At 38.8% G+C, this 21,631-nt stretch overlaps 1 protein-coding gene across 1 annotated transcript; it reads left to right on the forward strand.

Annotated features, from left to right (window-relative positions):
• Positions 1-16,194: 16,194 nt before the first annotated feature.
• Positions 16,195-17,519, forward strand: LOC107822245 (uncharacterized). Its single transcript, XM_016648766.2, has 3 exons — positions 16,195-16,541; positions 16,755-16,833; positions 16,997-17,519. The coding sequence occupies exons 1-3, from the start codon at positions 16,518-16,520 to the stop codon at positions 17,368-17,370; spliced, it is 477 nt and encodes a 158-aa protein (XP_016504252.1). The 5' UTR covers positions 16,195-16,517; the 3' UTR covers positions 17,371-17,519.
• The last annotated feature ends 4,112 nt before the right edge of the window (positions 17,520-21,631 follow it).

Consider the following 21,631-nt stretch of genomic DNA (forward strand, 5'->3'; position numbering starts at 1 on the left):
TTAAAAAGCTTTGAAGCTTTGAATTCGCATTTGGGTTTTCAAAAACCATTATTTGTTTGGATTGGGTGTTGTTACAAACAATTGAGAATATTGTTTAGAATTTATATCTCAATTTTGAGGGTGTTTTGGTGAACATTAGACTTGATTTTGGCTGAATTTTAGATTGAAACTTGAAGAAGAAAAAGACATGACATACATTATACTTACGAAATTGTAGTAAAGTTGTAGTAAAATTGTAGAACAATTATAGAAAAATTATATTATGTTGTTTATATATATGTATATATATATATTATATGAAAGTTGAACAATATTGTATAAAAATTATATTTAAATTATATGATATTGTAGTTGTATATAACTGGGTAAAAATAATATATGAAAATTGTAAATAAGTTGTAGATAAGTTGTATAATATATAATTAGTTGTATGAAATTTATTTTTACTATGTATAAATCAGATACAAAATATACAAAAATATATTGTATAAAAATTATATTTATGTGGTATGATATTGTAGTTGTATATAACATGGTAGAAATAATGTATGAATGTTGTAGATAAGTTGTATAATATATAATTAGTTGTATGAAATTTATTTTTACTATGTATAAATCAGATACAAAATATACAAAAATATATTGTATAAAAATTATATTTATGTGGTATGATATTGTAGTTATATATAACTGGGTAAAAATAAAGTATGAAAGTGTAGATAAGTTGTAGATAAGTTGTATAATATATAATGCGGTAGTGAGGCAGGAAGATAGAGACGTGTCTTGATTGAAATGCTGAGATTATATCTGGGCTCGTCTCCTATTGCGAGCTTGCGCCTCCTCTCGATGCTAAAGAATATCTTGATGTAACCCCTTTCCCTCCATCCATATCTCTCGTTTATGATTTTCTTGCTTCCAGTTTTGATGAGCATATTGTTATGGTAATTTGGGTTCTATATTTATTATAAAGTCCATAATTGAGTGTAGGGGTATATGACTAATATTGGACTAGTTCACTTCTGTATAGTGCGGTGTGCGGAGGTCATCGGCAATGGCTTCTGTATTGCCTACTTCCTTGTATCAAGGTACAGTTTTACTAAGTGGAACTTTTGCAGCTTTAATTTTTCGGTTTTCCTATACCTAAATCCCTAAATATAAGTTCAATCTTGAGAGAAGAGGGGAGAGAAAAAGGAAAAATGGTATAACTAAATCTCTTGATTGAAGACACAAATAATGAATTGGGGACCTTTTAAGTTGGATTGTATATATTTTGTAACTAAAATGTGTTTAGGTCAGGTAATACCAAAATATGGACATTTTTCGTAATAAGGTTTCAAATAGTGTATAGGAATGAAAAAATCCCATATAATTTCCAATGAGAATGTATTGGGCCTCTCTACTATTATGGGCTTTTGAGTACGAATGTGGCACCGGCACCGTATCTGGATGTCAAGGGCAGGCTGCTGCGAAAGTGCGGGAGATTGATAAGAATAGCCTCGTGAGGGACTAATCTTTAGCCGAATTTTCCAAAAATTGACGGTATTTAATAAATGACCCCTCATCTTCGCATATAGTTATTCTTCTTCAACATTTCTATATCGGATCGGTAGAGTTTATGCTTCCAGAGGAAAATAAGGAACGGATAATTACCAATTGCAGATTAATTATTCGACCCCTTCTATTTCTTCTCTTTGATTTTCTTCCTTTTCCTCAGTTTCCAAAATTCCGAAGTAATTAAAGAGTTACAATTGACAAACATAAGTTAGGCACATCACTACCAGCACTTCCTTACCCACCATCGGCACTAAACTTCCACCTAAAAGGATTTGCACATTATTTAGTTAAAACTAGTGATGTTATACCTTTGACTTTCTACATCATCAATATCAATTTGGCTTATATTTATTCTCCCTCGTTCTCGTTGGTTCAGTGACATAATTTCAAATGTATTAGAGATAAGATAGAGAAATACAGATTAGAAATTAAAGCACAAAAAATGAAACAAAACTTTGCTACATTGTTGGTGTAAAAGAGATTCGCGTACAAGATGAAGGGGGTAAAGTATTTATATTGAACCCAAACTGTACTTTTATAAGATATGAAGAATTGTCCGATCATTAATTTACACATTTTATTTGTAGTTTCTTCTTTCCCATCTCAATTTAATTGATTATGCAGTCTTATTATCTTTTTTTTCTTTCCATCTATAATCTGGCGGAGAAATTTTCTGATCCACTTTTTTATTGGCACACTATATAGCTAGTTAGAAAGGCTCAATCAGCTGAAAACAGTTTGTGGTATTAGTAACATGCACTAGTTACCATGTGGTAAGGGTAGCAAGCAGGCGGGGCCGGGCCAGACCCCGATACCGCAGACTAAGTGGGCTGGGACTGTTTGGCCCGTTGGAGGTGAGCTCGTGCCGGTCTCGTGGGCAGTTCTTAGCTAGGAATCGTTAGGACCAGGTCCGTTTGGCCCGCCAAAAAACGGGATCGGACCGGTCCCTTGGCAGGCCCAACGGATATTTTTTTTTTTTTTTTAAAAAAAAGAGCCGTTAGGTAGTTAAAAAATAGTTTTCTCCCTTCCCCCAAACTTAGTTTTAACCCCAAACTTTTTATTATTACATTTTTTCCTTATTTTCTACTATAAATTATCCCCCTCCCCCCCCCCCTTTCATTTTCTTACAATCAATATCAATCTATCAAAATCTCTCTAATTTTCTTCTATACTTGCTACCAATGTTTACTTTATCAAAAAATAATAGTGAAAAAATTATGGGGTTGCTAATATTGCTTACTTTATTCCAAAAAATAGTCAAAAAATATTAATGTTGGTACAATTTGTGAAACAATTGTGAAGTTAATGAATTGGAGTATTCAAGTCTTCAACGATAATCAATTTTCAATAAGTTCTTTGTCAATTCGGTAAACTTGTTCCAACTCGTAAGTTTTAATATTATAGTTTTGTTTGTTTTATTTATTTGCTATTACTTGATTAATTAAGATGTCTTACTTAAGAAATATTTTTGGTAAAAATTAGAATAAGGAAAAATTCAAGACTGGCGAATCTAGTGGTACTGATGTTTCTCCTCCCCTGCCCCCGCCACCACCAACAGAACTTCCTCTGAACCTTGAAGGATTTATGAAGTTTGTAAGAGATAGCATGTAACTTGTATTAATAAAAATTAGTATGTATTATGTAACTTGTATTTTGGCACTTCTTGATTATTTTATTTTTCTTCTCAATGGTGGTATTAGCACCTTGTTGTGCTCATTCCATAAGAGGGAGGAAGACTAAGAAAGATATTGCCATATTTTTTTATTGCTATAATAAAATTACAAGGCATTACTTTGAATATCTTTTTACAATATTTTTGTCTTTAAATTTAAATTAAAAAATTAGGTCACAATTCTATAATAAAATTACAAGGCATTGCCTTAGAAGTTTTTTTAACATATTTTTGTCTCTAATTTCTATTTAATTAATAAACAAAAATAATTCTGCTTAGCCGTTGAGCCCATTTAGCCAATTGGGACCGCGGGCCCAACCTATTTAGCCCGTGACTATGAGTTTGTGGGCCCGGTCCCGTGCCGGTTCCTACAAAAAGCACATATAATCCGGGACCGTTTAACCCGTTTATTTAAGGCTCGGGACCGCGACCCACGAGACCGGCCCGTTTGGCCCATTTAGGGCTCGATCCGGGCCCATTTGGCACCCTTACCATGTGGTATGAGTTAACTTTGTATTCCCTCCGGTCCACTTTAATTGATTTTAAAAAAATAATTGTGGTCCACAATATTTAATTTTTTTCAAATATTAAGAAAGAATTAACTTATTTTTTTCAAAGTTACCCTTGGAGTAAAGAGGTTAGAAGTATTTGTTGTATTTTGAATGAATAAATTAAGGTTAATATGGTCAATTATATTGTTAATTAATGCTAAAAGGTGAATTCTTTAATATGTGTATAAACAACCAAAAAATCACTTAAAGTGAACATGATGACGAGGGATTAAATATTAATGTTTGCATCTTTCATTAATGCAGTAGCCTAACTAAATTAAAGCTCTCCCATCTCTACTCTCGATAATATTTAGTACATAAACAAACTACTAGTATTCTAGGGATGGTTATCGGGTGGATCGGACGATTATTTACTCTTAACGATTCGACTTATCGGTTATCGACTTTTAAATGTATTAATCCACTAGCCACTCGATAAGATATCGGGCATATTTGTCACAACCCAAAAACCTAATCTGTTGTGATGGCGCCTATCGTGGAACTAGGCAAGCCGACTCATTTTTAAACAAACCGATATTTTTCATTTCAAAGATAATTTCAATACTAGTTAACATAAAACCTTTATTTGAGGAGTTCAAATCAAAGAAAATAGAAGTGCGGAAAAGAAAAGCCCGACATGGGGGGTCACTAGTCATGAGCATCTACTACAATCTGTCTAACAATATCAAGGCTAACTCAGCCTGGAAAATAGCTAAATACAACTAGAGGAAGATAAGAGGGAGAGGTGCAGAGGCTACGATGGCCGAACAGCTACCTTGCTATCTCCAAGAAAATCTGCAACCAGAACACTCAATAACCGCTACCGTGTCCAGTTACACCTGAATTTGCACACAAGGTGCAGGGAGTAACGTGAGTACGCCAACTCAGTAAGTAACAACAATAAATAAAGATTGAGCAGTAGTGACGAGCAATAAAACATATAACGTTCATATCATAAAATCTCAGTAAAGTACAACATGCTTTAAAAATCAGTGTTTGAATCAAATCATCTCGTTTAACCCCGATTTTAGTAAAAATAATTTAAAGATATTTTTCCAACAATTTTTCAAACAAAGGCTCAATGCAAAGGTAAGCAAAATGATGAAATCATAAACAGCCCCTCGGGCAAAACATCACTCGTATATAGCCCCTCAGGCAAACCTCACATTCACTCGTGCCACTCACGCATACCTCACAATCACTCTTGCTACTCGGGCATACCTCATAATCACTCTTGCCACTCGGGCATACCTCACAATCAATCATGCCTCCCAGTCACTCAGCACTCAACACTCGCACTCAGTAGGTACCTGCGCTCACTGAGGGTGTGTACAGATTCCGAAGGGGATCCTTCAGCCCAAGCGCTATAATTTGCACGGACAACTCACGTGCTTTAATAATAAAGTATGTTGCAGGAGGGCAGCCCGGATCCACACCCATCCTCACAAATCATGCCCTCGGCCTCAATCAGTCATAAACCACTCAAGCCACTCGGGCATCTCAGTAAAATAGGGTATTCGGCCCAAAATATTTATAGGCATCAAAATAGAGTCATAAATCTGAGTTATGCGGTAAACAAGCATAAACATGACTGAGTATAGATTTTTAATCAAAAATAATGAGAGGATGGTAAGAAACAGCCCCTAAGGGTCCAAACAGCATTGGCGCAAGGCCCAAATATGGCATTCAGCCCAATTTATAGAAATTCTTTCTAAAACATATAAGTATCATATGGTTTCAACAAAGTATGCAAATTTACAGTTGCTACGGGACGAACCAAGTCGCAAATCCCCAATAGTGCATGCCCACACGCCCACCACCTAGCATGTGCGTTACTAAAAATAGTAGAATAATACAAAATCCGGGGTTTCATACCCTGAGGACTAGATTTACAATCGTTACTTACTTCAAACCGGTCAAATCTCTACCCGCAATGCTCTTGCCTCTGGACTCGGCCTCCAAATGCTCCGAATCTATTCACAATCAGTACAATACCATCAATACGCGCTAATGGAATGAATTTCACAAGAAAAACTACAAAAATTAGACCAAAACCAAAAATTAGCTCAAACCCGGCCCCCGGGCCCATGTCTCAAAATCCGACAAAATTTACAAAACTATAAAGCTCATTCACTCACGAGTCTAACCATACCAAATTCATCAAAATCCGACATCGTTTGGTCCTTCAAATCCTAAAATTACTCTCCAAAATTTTCAAGCCCTAACCCCTCATTTTCACTAATTACCCTGATTAAAATAACGGGAAATCACCATATATACAAGTATTAGGGCTCAAGTAACTTACCTCAACAAAACCCCCTTGATTCCCTCTTCAAACCCCTCCAAAAGCTACAAAACCCGAGTTGAAATTGTGAAGAATGACCAAAATTCGCGAAGGGTTTTATTTATGGTTTTTACCTAGGTTTTTTCGCACCTACGGCCATTTTCTCGCACCCGTGCGACCGCACCTGCGGTCCAAGAAGCCTCACCTGCGCAACTCACTTAATCACCTATCTTCCGCACCTGCGGACTCCTTCCTCGCACCTGTGGACTCGTATTTGCGGTCCCAGGTGCGCATCTGCGAAACCAGTCCAAACTCCTCATCTCTGTAGCTGCGCTCAAGGCATCGCACCTGCGTTCCTAGCCTTGGCCCAGCGTCGCCCGCACCTGTGCACTCCCCACGCGCACCAGCGGCCTCGCACCTGCGACCCTTTCTTCCGCAGGTGCGGAAATAGCAGAAGCAGTAGCTTCAGCTGCAGTTTCCAACTTCAACAAATCCGTTAACCACCCGGAATCACCCCGAGGCCCTCGGGACCTAAACCAAAAATACCAACAAGTCATATATCAACCTACAAACTTAGTCGAACATTCGAATCACTCAAAATAACATCCAAACACCAAATTACCCTCGGATTCAAGCCTAAGAACTTTTAAATTTCTAAATTCGGCAACCGATGCCGAAACCAACCAAACCATGTCCGAATGACCTCAAATTTTGTACACACGTCACAAATGACACTACGAACCTACTCCAACTTCCGTAATTCCATTCCGACACCGATATCAAATTTTCCACTGCCGACCGAAATCGCCAAATTTCTAATTTCGCCAATTCAAGCCTAATTCTACCACGGACCTCCAAATCATATTCCGGATGCACTCCTAAGTTCAAAATCACATAACGGTGCTAACGGAACCATCATCATTCAAATCCAAGATCATTTGCATATAAATCAACATCCAGTTGACTTTTCCAACTTAAATTTCTACTTAAGAGACTAAGTGTCTCAATTCACTCTGAAACCACTCCAGTCCCGAACCAACTAACCCGATACAACATAATATAGCTGAATAACACACCAAGAAGTAGAAATAGGGAAAATGAGGTTATAACTCTTGAAACGACCGGCTGGGTCGTTACATCCTCCCCCTCTTAAACATCTGTTCGTCCTTGAACGGTCTAGAAACATACCTTGAGTCTCGAATAGGCGTGGATATCTGATCCGCATCTCCTGCTCGGTCTCCCAGGTGGCCTCCTCCACAGGCTGACCTCTCTATTGCACCTTCACTGAAGCTATATCCTTTGACCTCAACCTTCGAACCTACCGATCCAAAATAGCCACCGGCTCCACATCATAAGTCATATCACCCTCCAACTGAACCGTGCTGAAATCCAAAATATGGGACGGATCTCCAATATACTTCTGGAGCATGGAAACATGAAATACTGGATGCACAATCGACAAGCTAGGTGGCAAGGCAAGCTTATAAGCCACCTCTCCTATCCTCTAAAGCACCTCAAAAGGCCCAATGAACCCGGGGCTCAACTTGCCCCTCTTCCCAAACCTCATAACACCCTTCATGGGTGATACCTTCAGCAAAACCTTCTCCCCAACCATAAAAGACACATCACAGACCTTCCTATCCGCGTAGCACTTCTGCCTAGACTGCGCCATGCGAAGCCACTCCTGAATCAATTTCACCTTATCTAATGCGTCCTGGACCAAGTCTGTACCTAAGAGCCTAGCCTCACCCGGCTCAAACCATCCAACCGGAGATCTACACCTCCTCCCATATAAAGCCTCGTACGGAGCCATCTGAATACTTGACTGATAACTGTTGTTATATGCAAACTCCGCGAGTGGCAGAAACTGGTCCCATGAACCCCCAAAGTCAATGACATAAGCACGCAACATGTCCTCCAATATCTGAATAGTGCGCTCGGACTGCCCATCTGTCTGAGGGTGAAAAGATGTGCTCAACTCAACTTGAGTACCCAACTCTCGCTGCACGGCCCTCCAAAACTGCGATGTGAATTGAGTACCCCTATCTGAAATGATGGAAATTAGGACACCATGCAGGAGAACTATCTCTCGGATGTAAATCTCATCCAACCACTCTGAAGAGTAAGTAGTACCAACTGAAATGAAGTGCGGGGACTTAGTCAGCCGATCCACAATAACCCAAATAGCGTCGAACTTCCTCGAAGTCGGTGGGAGCCCAATTACAAAGTACATAGTGATCTGCTCCCACTTCCACTCTGGGATCTCTAATCTCTGAAGAAAGCGACCCGGTCTCGGATGCTCATACTTAATCTGCTGACAGTTTAGACACCGATCCACAAACCCAACTATATCTTTCTTTATCTGCCTCCACCAATAATGCTACCTCAAATCCTGGTACATCTTCGCGGCACCCGGATGGATGGAATACCACGAGTTGTGTGCTTCCTCAAGAATCAACGCTCGAAGCTCATCTACATTAGGCACACATATCCGGCCCTGCATTCTCAGCACGCCGTCATCACCAATAGTCACATCCCTAGTGTTACCTCTCTGAACCATGTCCTGAAGAACGCGCAAGTGGGGATCATCATACTGACGCTCCCTGGTACGGTCATAAAGAGAAGACCTGGAGACCATACAAGCCAATACCCGACTAGGCTCCGAAATATCCAATCTGACAAGCTGGCCTGCTAAGGCCTGAACATCCAATGCCAAAGGTCTCTCTGTTGTTGGAAGATATGCTAAAATCCCCAAACTCTCTGCCCGGCGACTCAAAGCATCGACCAGCACATTGGCCTTGCCTGGATGGTACAAAATAGTGATATTATAGTCCTTAAGAAGCTCCAACCATCTCCGCTGATGCAAATTAAGATCCTTCTACTTTAACAGATACTGCGAACTCCGGTGATCTGTATAGATCTCACAATGAACCTCATACAAATAATGACGCCAAATCTTCAAGGCGTGAACAATGGCTGCTAACTCAAGATCATGGACATGGTAGTTCTTCTCATGGGTCTTCAACTAGCTTGAGGCATAGACAATCACCCTACCCTCCTGCATCAAAACACAACTAATGTCTATCCTCGAGGCATCACAATACACGGTGTAAGAACTTGTAGCTGATGGCAGAACTAACACTGAAGCTGTGGTCAAAGCAGTTTTGAGCTTCTGGAAGCTCTCCTCACATTCATCCGACCACCTGAATGGAGCACCCTTTTGGGTCAATTTGGTCAAGGGCGATGCAATAGATGCAAATCCCTCTACAAAGCGACGGTAGTAACCCGCCAAACCAAGAAAACTCCTAATATCTGTGGCTGAGGACGGTCTGGGCCAACTCTGCACTGCCTCTATCTTCTTTGGATCCACCTGAATACCCTCACTGGACACCACATGCCCCAAGAATGCTACTGAACTGAGCCAAAACTCACATTTGGAGAACTTTGCATAAAGTTTCTCCTCCCTCAATCTCTATAATACAATCCTCAAATGTTGAGCGTGATCCTCCTGGATACGAGAGTACACCAGGATGTCATCAATGAATACAACAACGAATGAGTCCAAATAGGGCTGGAATACACTGTTCATCAAATGCATGAACATTGCTAGGGCATTGGTCAGCCCAAAAGACATCACTAAGAACTCATAATGGCTATATCGGGTCCTGAAAGCTGTCTTATGAATATCTGAATCCCAAATCTTTAGCTAGTAATAATCGGACCTCAAGTCGATCTTGGAGAACATCCTCGCTCCCTGAAGCTGGTCGAATAAAACATCAATACAAGGCAAAGGATACTTGTTCTTGACTGTGACCTTGTTCAACTGCCTGTAATCAATACACATTCTCATGGAACCATCCTTCTTCTTCACAAATCAAACCGGTGCACCCTAAGATGAAACACTAGGCCAAATAAACCCCTTATCGAGGAGTTTCTAAAGATGTTCTTTCAATTCCTTCAACTCCGTCGATGCCATACAATACGGTGGAATAGAAATGGGTTGAGTGTTCGGCACCAAATCAATACCAAAGTCAATATCCCTGTCAGGCGGCATGTCCGGTAGGTCTGCAGGAAATCTGAAAAATCACATACCACCGGAACAGAATCAATGACAGGAGTATCTGCACTAACATCCCTCACAAAAGCCAAATAAGATAGTCAGCCCTTCTCAACCATGCGTTGAGCCTTCAAATATGAAATCACCCTACTTGGTACATAATCTATAGAACCGCTCCACTCAACCCTCAGAATTCCTGGCATAGCCAACGTCATCGTCTTAGCATGGCAATCTAGAATAACATGACATGGAGATAACCAAACCATACCCAATATCACATCAAAGTCAACCATACTAAGCAACAATAGATCCACTCGGGTCTCCAGACCCCTAATAGTCACCATACATGACTGATATACGTGGTCCACAATAATAGTATCGCCCACAGGAGTAGATACATGTACAGATAAAACTAAGGACTCATGGGGTATATCCATAAAATGGGCGAAATACGAGGAAACATATGAATACGTGAAACCAGGGTCAAATAATACTGAGGTATCTCTGTGGCAAACTGAGACAATACATGTAATCACAGTATCTGAAGAAATAGCATCTTGTCTGGCAAGGAGAGCATAGAAACGGGCCTGACCACCCCTTGATCTGCCTCCCCCTCTAGGGCAACCCCTAGCTGATTGGCCTCCACCCCGAGCTGACTGGGCGGGTGGTGAGGTAACCGGTGTTGTAGTCGGGGGGTGACTCCTCTACTGAGATAGACCTCCATGACGCCGTGGACACTGCCTCTACATATACCCAAGATCCCCACACTCAAAATAACTCCATGGTGCTGGCGGCGAAACCTGAAGGGAACCCCTAGCACCGGGATGACTGGTAGAAGAACCTAGCTTGGAAGAGCCCTGAACAGGTGGAGCACGGGGCGAACTCTGAACTGGAAGGGCACTAAGTGATGAGTGGCCCTGATGAGAACTGTGAGAACCATGGCGAGATGATTCACCCCGATGAAATGGCCGAGCTGACTGAGCCTGCCTGAAATGACTACCTATATTGTGCTGGAACTGACCCCCCAAAAGGAGCACCACTGAATCCACCCTGACCACGAGGCCTCTTGGCCTCCCTCTTAACCCTCTCTTGACCGCAAACCATCTCAATTTGTCGAGCAATGTCGACAACCTCATCAAAGGTAGCACCCTAAACCCTCTCTCTGGTCATGAGCAACTGTAGCTGATAAGTGATACCATCAATAAACCTCATGATCCTCTCTCTGTCCGTGGGAACCAACCAGATAACATGACGTGCCAACTCAGAGAATCGCATCTCATACTGTGTCACAGACATATCACCCTGGCGAAGCCGCTCAAACTGTCTGCGTAACTCCTCTCTGCGGGATCGAGGCACGAACTTCTCCAAAAAGACCACGGAGAACTGCTGCCAAGTAAGGGGTGTTGCGCCAATAGGCCTACACCTCTCGTAAGTCTCCCACCATCTGAGTGCAACCCTAGAAACCTGAAAGGTAGTGAATGAGACCCCACAAGTCTCCAAAATACCAGCAGTACGGAGTATCCTCTGACACCTATCCAAAACATCCTGAGCATCCTCTCTCTCTCTATGCCACTGATAGGTGGTGGCTGAAGTCTCCCAAACCTCTTCAACCTACGCTGATCATCCTCAGGCATAGCAGGAACCACATAATCCTGAGCAACAACAACTGGCTGGGCTGGTGGTGCCTCTGGTGTCTAAAGTCCCTGAATAACCTGCTCGAGTGTGTGACCGAAGGGAGTTTGAGTGCCTCCCCTGGCCTGAGAAGTGGTTGCGGCCGTCGAAATAGAGACCGCCTGAGTAAGGCTAGTACACGCTGTCAGAATCTGAGTTAGGACCTCCTGAAGGCCTGGAATCACAATAGGCACAGGTGGTGCCTGAGCTGGTGCATCAACAACTGGAACCTGGTCCTGATCTGGGACAACCGATGGATCTGCACGTACTTCCCTAACTGTTGTATGGGCTGCACCTCTTCCCCTACCACAACCTCTACCGCGGCATCGGCCTCTCGCGGCCCTGGATGGTGGTACTAGTGGCTGGCCCTCCTGACCGGTAGCACGAGTCCTCACCGTCTGTAAGAGAATGAAACAACAGATGTTTAGTTACTAGAATCAACAGATTCACATGACAAGATAAGTACACATGTCTCCGTACCGATCCGCAACACTCTATTAAACCCGCTCATGACTTGTGAGACCTATATAACTTAGGATTTGATGCCAATCTATCACGACCCAAAAACCTAATCTGTCATGATGGCGCCTATCGTGGAACTAGGCAAGCCGACTCATTTCCAAACAAACCGATATTTTTCATTTCAAAGATAATTTTAATACTAGTTAACATAAAACATTCATTTAAGGAGTTCAAATCAAAGAAAACAGAAGTGCAAAAAAGAAAAGCCCGACATCGGGGTGTCACTAGTCATGAGCATCTACTACAATCTGTCTAACAATATCAAGGCTAACTCAGCCCGAAAAAATGGCTAAATACAACTAGAGGAAGATAAGAGGGAGAAGAGCAATGGCTGCGATCGCCAAACAGCTACCTTGCTATCTCCAAGAAAATCTGTAACCAGAACACTCAATAACCGCTATTGTGTCCAGCTATACCTAAATCTGCACACAAGGTGCAGGGAGTAACGTGAGTACGCCAACTCAGTAAGTAACAACAATAAATAAAGACTGAGTAGTAGTGATGAGCAACAAAACATGTAACATTCATATCATGAAATCTCAGTAAAGTACAACATGCTTTAAAAATCAGTGTTTGAATCAAATCATCTCGTTTAAACCTGGGTTCAGTAAAAATCATTTAAAGATATTTTTTCAATAGTTTTTCAAACAAAGGCTCAATGCAAAGGTGAGCAAAATGATGAAATCATAAGTAGCCCCTCGGGCAAAACATCACTCGTATACATCCCCTCGGGGAAACCTCACAGTCACTCGTGCCACTCGGGCATACATCACAATCACTCTTGCCACTCGGGCATACCTCATAATCACTCATGCCTCCCAGTCACTCTTCACTCGGCACTCAGTACTCGTACTCAGTAGGTACCTGCGCTCACTAGGGGGTGTATAGACTTCAGAGGGGCTCCTTCAGCCCATGTGCTATAATTTGCACGGACAACTCATGTGCTATAATAATAAAGTATGTTGCAGGAGGGCATCCTCGATCCACACTCATTCACATAAATCAGACCCTCGGCCTCACTCAGTGATAAACCTCTCAAGCCACTCGGGCATCTCAATAAAACAGGGCATTCGACCCAAAATATTTATATGCATCAAAATAGAGTCATAAAACTGAGTTATGCGGTAAACAAGCATAAACATGACTGAGTATAGATTTTCAATCGAAAACAATGAGAGGATGGTAAGAAACAACCCCTAAGGGTCCAAACAGCATTGGCGCAAGGCCCAAACATAACATTCAGCCCAATTTACAGAAATTTTTTCTAAAACATATCAGTATCATATGGTTTCAACAAAGTATGCAACTTTACAGTTGCTACGGGATGGGCCAAGTCACAAATCCCCAATAGTGTACGCCCACACACCCGTCACCTAGCATGTACGTCACTAACAATAGTAGAATGATACAAAATTCGGGGTTTCATACCCTCATGACTAGATTTACAATCGTTACTTACCTCAAACCGGTCAAATCTCTAACCCGCAATGCTCTTGCCTCTGTACTCGGCCTCCAAATGCTCCGAATCTATTCACAATCACTAAAATACCATCAATACGCGCTAATGGAATGAATTCCACAAGAAAAACTATAAAAATTAGACCAAAACCCGAAATTGGCTCAAACCCGGCCCCCGGGCCCACATCTCGAAATCCGACAAAATTTACAAAACTAGAAAGATCATTCACTCACGATTCTAACCATACCAAATTCATCAAAATCTGACATTGTTTGGTCCTTCAAATCCTTAAATTACTCTCCAAATATTCCAAGCCCTAACCCCTCATTTTCACTAATTACCATGATTAAAACAACAGAAAATCACCATATATACAAGTATTAAGGCTCAAGTAACTTACCTCAACAAAACCCCCTTGATTCCCTCTTCAATCTCCTTCAAAAGCTCCAAACATCGAGTTGAAATTGTGAAGAATGACCAAAATTCGTAAAGGGTTCTATTTATGGTTTCTGCCCAGGTTTTTTCGCACCTGCGGCCATTTTCTCGCACCTGCGGTCCAAGAAGACGCACCAGCGCAACTCACTTAATCACCCATCTTCCGCACCTGCGGACTCCTTCCTCGCACCTGCGGACTTGCATCTGCGGTCCCAGGTGCGCATCTGCGAAACTAGTCCAAACTCCTCATCTCCGCATCTGCGCTCAAGGCCTCGCACCTGCGGGCTTGCAGATACGGCCAATTCTTCGCACTTGCATTCCCATCCTTGGCCCAGCGTCGCCAGCACCTGTGACCCTTTCTTCCGCAGGTGCGAAAATAGCAGAAGCAACAGCTCCAACTACAATTTCCAACTTCAACAAATCCGTTAACCACCCGGAATCACCCCGAGGCTCTCGGGACCTCAACAAAAAATACCAACAAGTCATATATCAACCTACAAACTTAGTCGAACCTTAGAATCACTCAAAACAACATCCAAACACCAAATTACCCTTAGATTCAAGCCTACGAACTTCTAAATTTTTAAATTCGGCAACCGATACCGAAACCAACCAAACCACGTCCGAATGACCTCAAATTTTACACACATGTCACAAATGACACTACGAACCTACTCCAACTTCCGAAATTCCATTTCGACCCCCAATATCAAATTTTTCACTGCCGACCGAAATCGCCAAATTTTCAATTTCGCCAATTCAAGCCTAATTCTACCACGGACCTCCAAATCACATTCTGGACGCACTCTTAAGTCCACAATTACATAACGGAGCTAATGGAACCATCAGATTTCAAATCCGAGATCATTTACACATAGGTCAATATCTGGTTGACTTTTCCAACTTAAGTTTCTACTTAAGAGACTAAGTGTCTCAATTCACTTTGAAACCACTCCAGTCCTGAGCCAACTAACCCAATACAATATAATATAGTTGAATAACATACCAAGAAGTAGAAATGGGAAAAACGAGGCTATAACTCTCGAAACGACCGGCCGGGTCGTTACAATATTGGTATTGATTAAGCTATTATTGGGCGTTTATCGGGCGGGTTATCGGCCTAGATGAATCTATATTACATATGCCTATTTTGGTCCTTTGTGTTACACTGTTACTAGTAAATATGAGCAAAAAGTAAGTTTACTTTGCATGTATTCCCACCATTTTTTACAGTTACCTACAATGGTCGTAAAACACACAACTATTGCTTGTTACTATCTTCTTTTGGCCAATAATTTGGTCCATATGGTGTAGGGCTGTTCATTTGGATCGGATATCCGAAATCCGAACCGATCCGTTCAATTTCAGATTTCGGATCGAAATAATTTTAATACGATCCGAAATCCGAAATTATTAGGGCATGTATAAATTCTAAACTTTAATTCGGATAATTAGTACGTCCTTTATATTTTTCTCCAAGTTATTACCTTTACAATTGATGGATTTAGCTCTATCGGTACCATAGTACTCTCATAATTGTATAAATATGAATTCGGATCGGATTCGGATTGCATTTACTAGAATCCGAAATCCAAAAATCCGATCTGAAATGTGCTAAATTCGATCCGATCCGATCCATGCACAACCCTAATATGGTGGCATTAGGATCCCATTTACTTATATATTTATAACATGCAAAGAAGGAGATTGTTAGCATGTTATAGGTTTGAGCAACAACAAAATTCTTCAACCGTGGAAGGGATATATATATATATATATATATATATATAATTTTAACGAGTTAACGATTTATCTGATAAGAAAATTAAATAATCCGCTCCCAAATCGATAAGTATTTAATAATAAAATTTTAATGTGTTCCTCGTCCGTTAAATTGATAACCCGATACCAATAAGTCATTATCACTTTTATGATTCGGTTTTCGATTTTGAACACGCCTATAATATTCCTTGTTAAATAAGTATTTGCATGGTAACTAAGGGAAGGTGAGATGTGACTATCAAAATTTAAAGCCAGCACATGCAAATGGAGAGTATATAGTGACTAGTGAATAATCAATTAATCATAGCCCCCCACCACCAAATTCTAGTGGCTGCCAATTTTGATGATATCATGTCTTTCAACCTCCATGACGTGTTCCTACTCTATTATATTCCTTCTATTTTATTACTTACTAGTACTACATTTCTTCTTCATAAGACATTTCTCCTCATCTTCCTTTCATACGAGAAAAATATACTGTTTTCCTCCTCAGCACAAAGAATTCCATTTTCTGTAAGTTCAGATCAATCATGGGTGGTGACAAAACTGAAAAGGTATGATCTTCCACAACTCTCTTTTTCCTTCTATATTTCCGTCTAAAGTGCTCTATACTTCTTCATCACGATTTCTTAACAACAATAAACTAGTTTATTATTGTATAATATCGTTCAGTGAATTAATCTTTTTTATAATTGTAAGAGCTGTGATATTGTGCTTAATTAATTACTTGACAAACAACCACATCATACTAACTAATCGTTTAACAGGTGATAATGGTACTCAAGATTGATTTTCAGTGCTCCTGCTGCTATAAGAAGGTCGAAAAAGTTCTCTGTAAATTCCCTCGTAAGTCTCTTTTATCCACTATTTTTCTTTATGTTTTCTTGATATTCTATTTCAAAATAGATGGACAAAATCAATCATGGAATACTATGATGGGGAATATATATATATGGATAAAAAATAATTTGATTTTTTTTTTTGTGATGTACAAATTTTCGGGCAAGAGAAATTAGAGACGAGGTATATGATGAGAAGGCTAATACAGTGACAATCACTGTGGTATGCTGCGATCCTGAGAGATTTCGTGACAAATTGTGTAGTAAAGGATGTGGAGTAATTAAGAGCATTGAAATCAAAGACCCTCCAAAGCCCAAAGATCCTGAAAAGCCTACGGTTGTCATCATTATAAAAACAGAGGTAAAAACAGAGCCAACAATGGTTCAACAATACCCTCCACGAGGATATTGTTGTGGACAATGCTCCGAGGGTCATATCGGGGGCCCATGTTATGAATGGTACGGAAGACCGGTCCCATGTTACGATAACTATGGGCCTTGGCCTTGGCCTGGGCAGTATGTCTATGGAAGATGTGACCATTAAAAAATGAGTTGAATAATAGAAAATTTAAAATTAAGTTGAATATAAATAAAAATTATATTATTCATTTAGAAAATAGATAATCAATGAATAAATAATGTGTTTAACTTTTATATTTGTAAAGATTCAAATGGGGATTTTTCATGTTTGGGAGACTAAGAATTCTTCAAAAGTGATCATATTCAATAAGGCATGTTATCCGTCGGAAAATCCGTTTTTATCCATTTCAAATACATATTGGGTCGAATAATTTATCCATTTTTTAAATTACTCGTTTTTTACTCGCTCATAATCGTTCCGCCCGTTTGCCACTCCTAGTTACGAGTCATTCGTTATCTACCTTTTCATTGGGCTCTCCTCTTAATGTGGATGTCATTTTGTTTACGTGGAAAACAATGTATATGTCCAAACGCTAGCAAAACTTATTTATTGACTATTTTTCCATTAGGTAGATAAAAAATAAGATAATAAACAAGATTACATTAATGGGGCCACATGTCATACGAATAATTTCTAAATATTTTCTTTAAGTTCAATTGTAATCCTTCTAACAATGTATAATAACACTGAACTCCGCTCAATAGGGACATGAATTGCTCTATTAAAATACTAAAGTGTCGAGGTAATATGTGTCATGTTTTTGGAGCAAAACATATAGTCCCTTCGATTTAATTAAATTGACACACTTTTCTTACTAGTCAATTCTAAAAATAATGACATATTTTTATATTTGAAAACATCTTTAACTTAAAATTTTTTATTTTACCCACTTTACCTTTAAAAGCTTTATATCCACACAAATATCATGGTCCCACGAAACTTTTACCCTTTAAGATTTTAGGACCAGATGTTTCAAAAAACAATCTCTCTTAAATTTTGTTTCAAATCAAACTATATCATCTGAATTGAAACGGAGAGGGTATTGTAACTAATTAAGCCCACTTGTTCTAGAATTAGTGCAAGTCTTCCTTGAAGCATGAAAATGACATTTTATTAAACTTAAAACATTTGGAAGTGACAATTTGAATATCACTAAATTTAAATTCTAACTATAATACTTGTTTGAGCTCATTCGCTCTAACCTTAGGTGAATAATACATACTCTAAAAGATTGAGGGGTAAAATTTCTACAAACCTAAACCTTAAGGGACCAATAAGTAATTCATCATTTTTATCAAATTGATCTAACTAGGAGTTGATAAGACGACAAAGCCATGCTTCCTCCTCCTCTATACCCTATACTAGTGGCGGATCCAGAATTCCAAACAAGGGTGTTCAATATTATAAAAAAGTGAACAGTAAAAATTTCATCAAAGGGGTTCATCGAAATTTGTTTAACCCAAATGTAATATCAAATGGGTGCATTAAAAAAATTAAATCTAAATAGGAACTAAACTATCATCGTAACTCATGCTAACGATATGTTGAAAACACACACGTACTAATGATTTATATTTTATTTTATTTTAGTTGGATAGTAAGAGATTGGGATTTTTTTCTTCCAATACAATATTAATCATTGTAACATATGCAACAGAAGGGAATAAAATATCAGCAATTATCACCAAAGATGAAGTCAAAAGTATCTCAATTCTAAAAAAAATCAGGAATTATTTTTCATAAGTTTATCAAAGCAAATGCAGTAGAAAACTTAATCATTTATATTATTAAAGTCTACAGATTCAAGAATCAAAAAACAACAAATAAGAGTTATTAACCTAAATTAAAAATAATCAATAAAATACTAATAAAATTCCGAAAAAGGTTAGAAAGAACAAGGAATTTACCTGGAATGGGAATGCCATGACAAAAGAATAGCAAGTAGCAACAGCATGGTAGAGAGACTAGAGAGAGAGAGAGAGAGGGAGTGGAGTGAGCCAGTGAGGCAACGAAGAGAGAGAGAGATTTAGGAATTTTAACCCAAAGTCAGACACGTTTTTTTTTTTGGGAGGGGGGGGAGGGGGAGGAGAACATATTAAAAGAGACGAAACGAAACGACGTCGTTTCGTTTCATTTAAAATTTAAAAACAAACGTCTCAGGTAAAAAGAATTAGATTTCAACTTACATGAATTGAACCTGCGACCTTCTACAAAATCTGAATACCCTTCACCACTAAGCCAATCTTTTGGCTTGTGTTAAGGGGTTCAACATATTATATCTATACGTAAAACACAAAATTACCCCTATATGAATAGTGTAATTTTTCGACGAAGAGTGTTCGGATGAACACCCTTTCGCCCCCCTAAATCCGCCCCTACCCTATACTTTCAAAAATTATTTAAATATACCATTTATTATACTGTGAGACAAATATACTCATGTCGTTATACTTTGGGTTCAAATATACCCCTCATTTAAACGGAGTGATACATGGCATCGTCCTATTGGCCAATTCTAAATATCTCCTAATTAATTAAAAAGACTCATACCCATAACCATATCAGTTACCCATACCTGAAAAATAATTTTCTAAAATAATATTTTTGTAAAAATTAGAAAAAACTGAAATTATTTTTACTAAAAACTGAAAAAAACAAAAATATTTTTTTTCTAGTTATTACAAAAATATTGCTTTTAAAAAAGACAGAAAAATATTTTTTTTGTAAAAACTAAAAAATATTTTGTTGAATTTGTTTTTTCAGTTTTTACAAAAAAAAATGCTTTAGAAAATTGCTTAGCAAAAAAAATGATTTAGAAAATGGAAATGTCCAAAAATGCCCTCGAACTATCGAAAATAGCTCAATTATACCCTTTGTTTGCTTTTGGTACCAAACCTATACTCCCCCTCACTCTTTGGGACCATAAATGCCTCACAACTAACAGATGGCCACATGTATATCCTACGTGTAATAAAATACGTGACAACTCACTAACATATAATTTACCCATTAACCTAGATGGTAACCCGCGACCCGATTGTCTAATTAAAGGGGCAAAACGATTTTACGCCTCATTTCTCACTTACCCTTCTAAAGGTATCTTAGAGAGGCGATTTCAAATGAGGGTTTCAGAGGAATAACAAGATAAATTGAAGATTATTTACCATTATCTGAAGCTATTTAGGTAAGGATTCATCTTAGTTAAGCTTTTCAATGATTATTAGTTGGTTTAGGTCATGGATTATTTGTGACTAAGATTTACGATTTTGGGGTAATCTCAAATTTTTATTTGATGTACTGTTATTTGGATAAAAACACTACTGTTTTTTGTTTAAGGTGTCATTTTCGAGCATAGTGATAAGTTATGATTTTGTGAAATTTCTTAAGTGACAACAACTTTAGTCGTTGAAAGTGACAACAATTTCTTATTTTCAAGACTACATGTGTCTCTTTCTTCTATAGTTTATGCAGTAATTTATTGTGTGGTCCTTTTATCTTTTTATTTGCCTTTAGAGTAGATCTCCTGAATATTTAAGTTTCAACTATAGATAATTTATTGATATGAACCCTCTTTGTCTATTTCTATTTTTTTCCAGAGATTCAATATGAACGATTTGGTTGTTGAAGTAGGTACTGATTGTGAATCAGAAAGTAATGAAAGTTCAGGTTATCAATCAGATTCTAGTGAATATGACTTTGAGGAATTAGAGTTAATTAGGATACAAAAGAAAAAAGAAGTCAATGATAAGCTTACTCACTACAAGGAGCTTGATAACTCTATGACATTTAAGAACTTGGAAGAAGCTAAGAAAGTCATAAACTTGTATGCTATTGCCAATCAAAAATCTCTGAAGGTGAAAAAAGTAATAAAACAAGATTTATTTATAGATGTATATTAGGCTGTCCATTTGTGTGTCTCATATCAGAAGATAGGGGAGGTCCAGGATTTAAGATAAAAACATTAAAGTTAAAGCATACATGTGGTGAAACATTTGATAACCCTAGAGCTACCACAAAAACTCTAACTCATTATTTCAAGAGTAAGGTGCAGAATAACCCCAAGTACAAGATAAAGGATATGAGACAAGATTTAAAAGATCAATTTTTGTTGAATGCTAATATGTCAAAGCTAAAAAGGGCCAAGAGGATGGCCCTTCAAACAATGCAAGGTAGCTTTTTAGATGACTATAATAGACTATAAGCATATGCAAATGAGATCAGGGAGAGCAATCCTGGTAGTGATGCAGTTATCAATTTATCAAATGATGGGATGACCGAAGGTAAAAGAAGGTTTCTGAGAATGTATATTTATTTTAATGTATTAAAGTTGAGGTGTAAAGGAGGGTTGAGACCCTTCATTGGACTGAATGAGACTTTCTTGAAG

This window comes from Nicotiana tabacum, chromosome 11, assembly GCF_000715075.1.
Source record: "Nicotiana tabacum cultivar K326 chromosome 11, ASM71507v2, whole genome shotgun sequence".
In the NCBI taxonomy this organism is placed as follows: Eukaryota; Viridiplantae; Streptophyta; class Magnoliopsida; order Solanales; family Solanaceae; genus Nicotiana; species Nicotiana tabacum.

Excerpts from the sequence above, each read along its gene's own strand:
- LOC107822245 (XM_016648766.2), top strand. The coding sequence starts at position 16,518 with ATGGGTGGTGACAAAACTGAAAAG. Across the intron at positions 16,542-16,754 it reads GTGGTGACAAAACTGAAAAG|GTGATAATGGTACTCAAGAT; the intron begins GTATGATCTTCC and ends ATCGTTTAACAG. Across the intron at positions 16,834-16,996 it reads AGTTCTCTGTAAATTCCCTC|AAATTAGAGACGAGGTATAT; the intron begins GTAAGTCTCTTT and ends TTCGGGCAAGAG.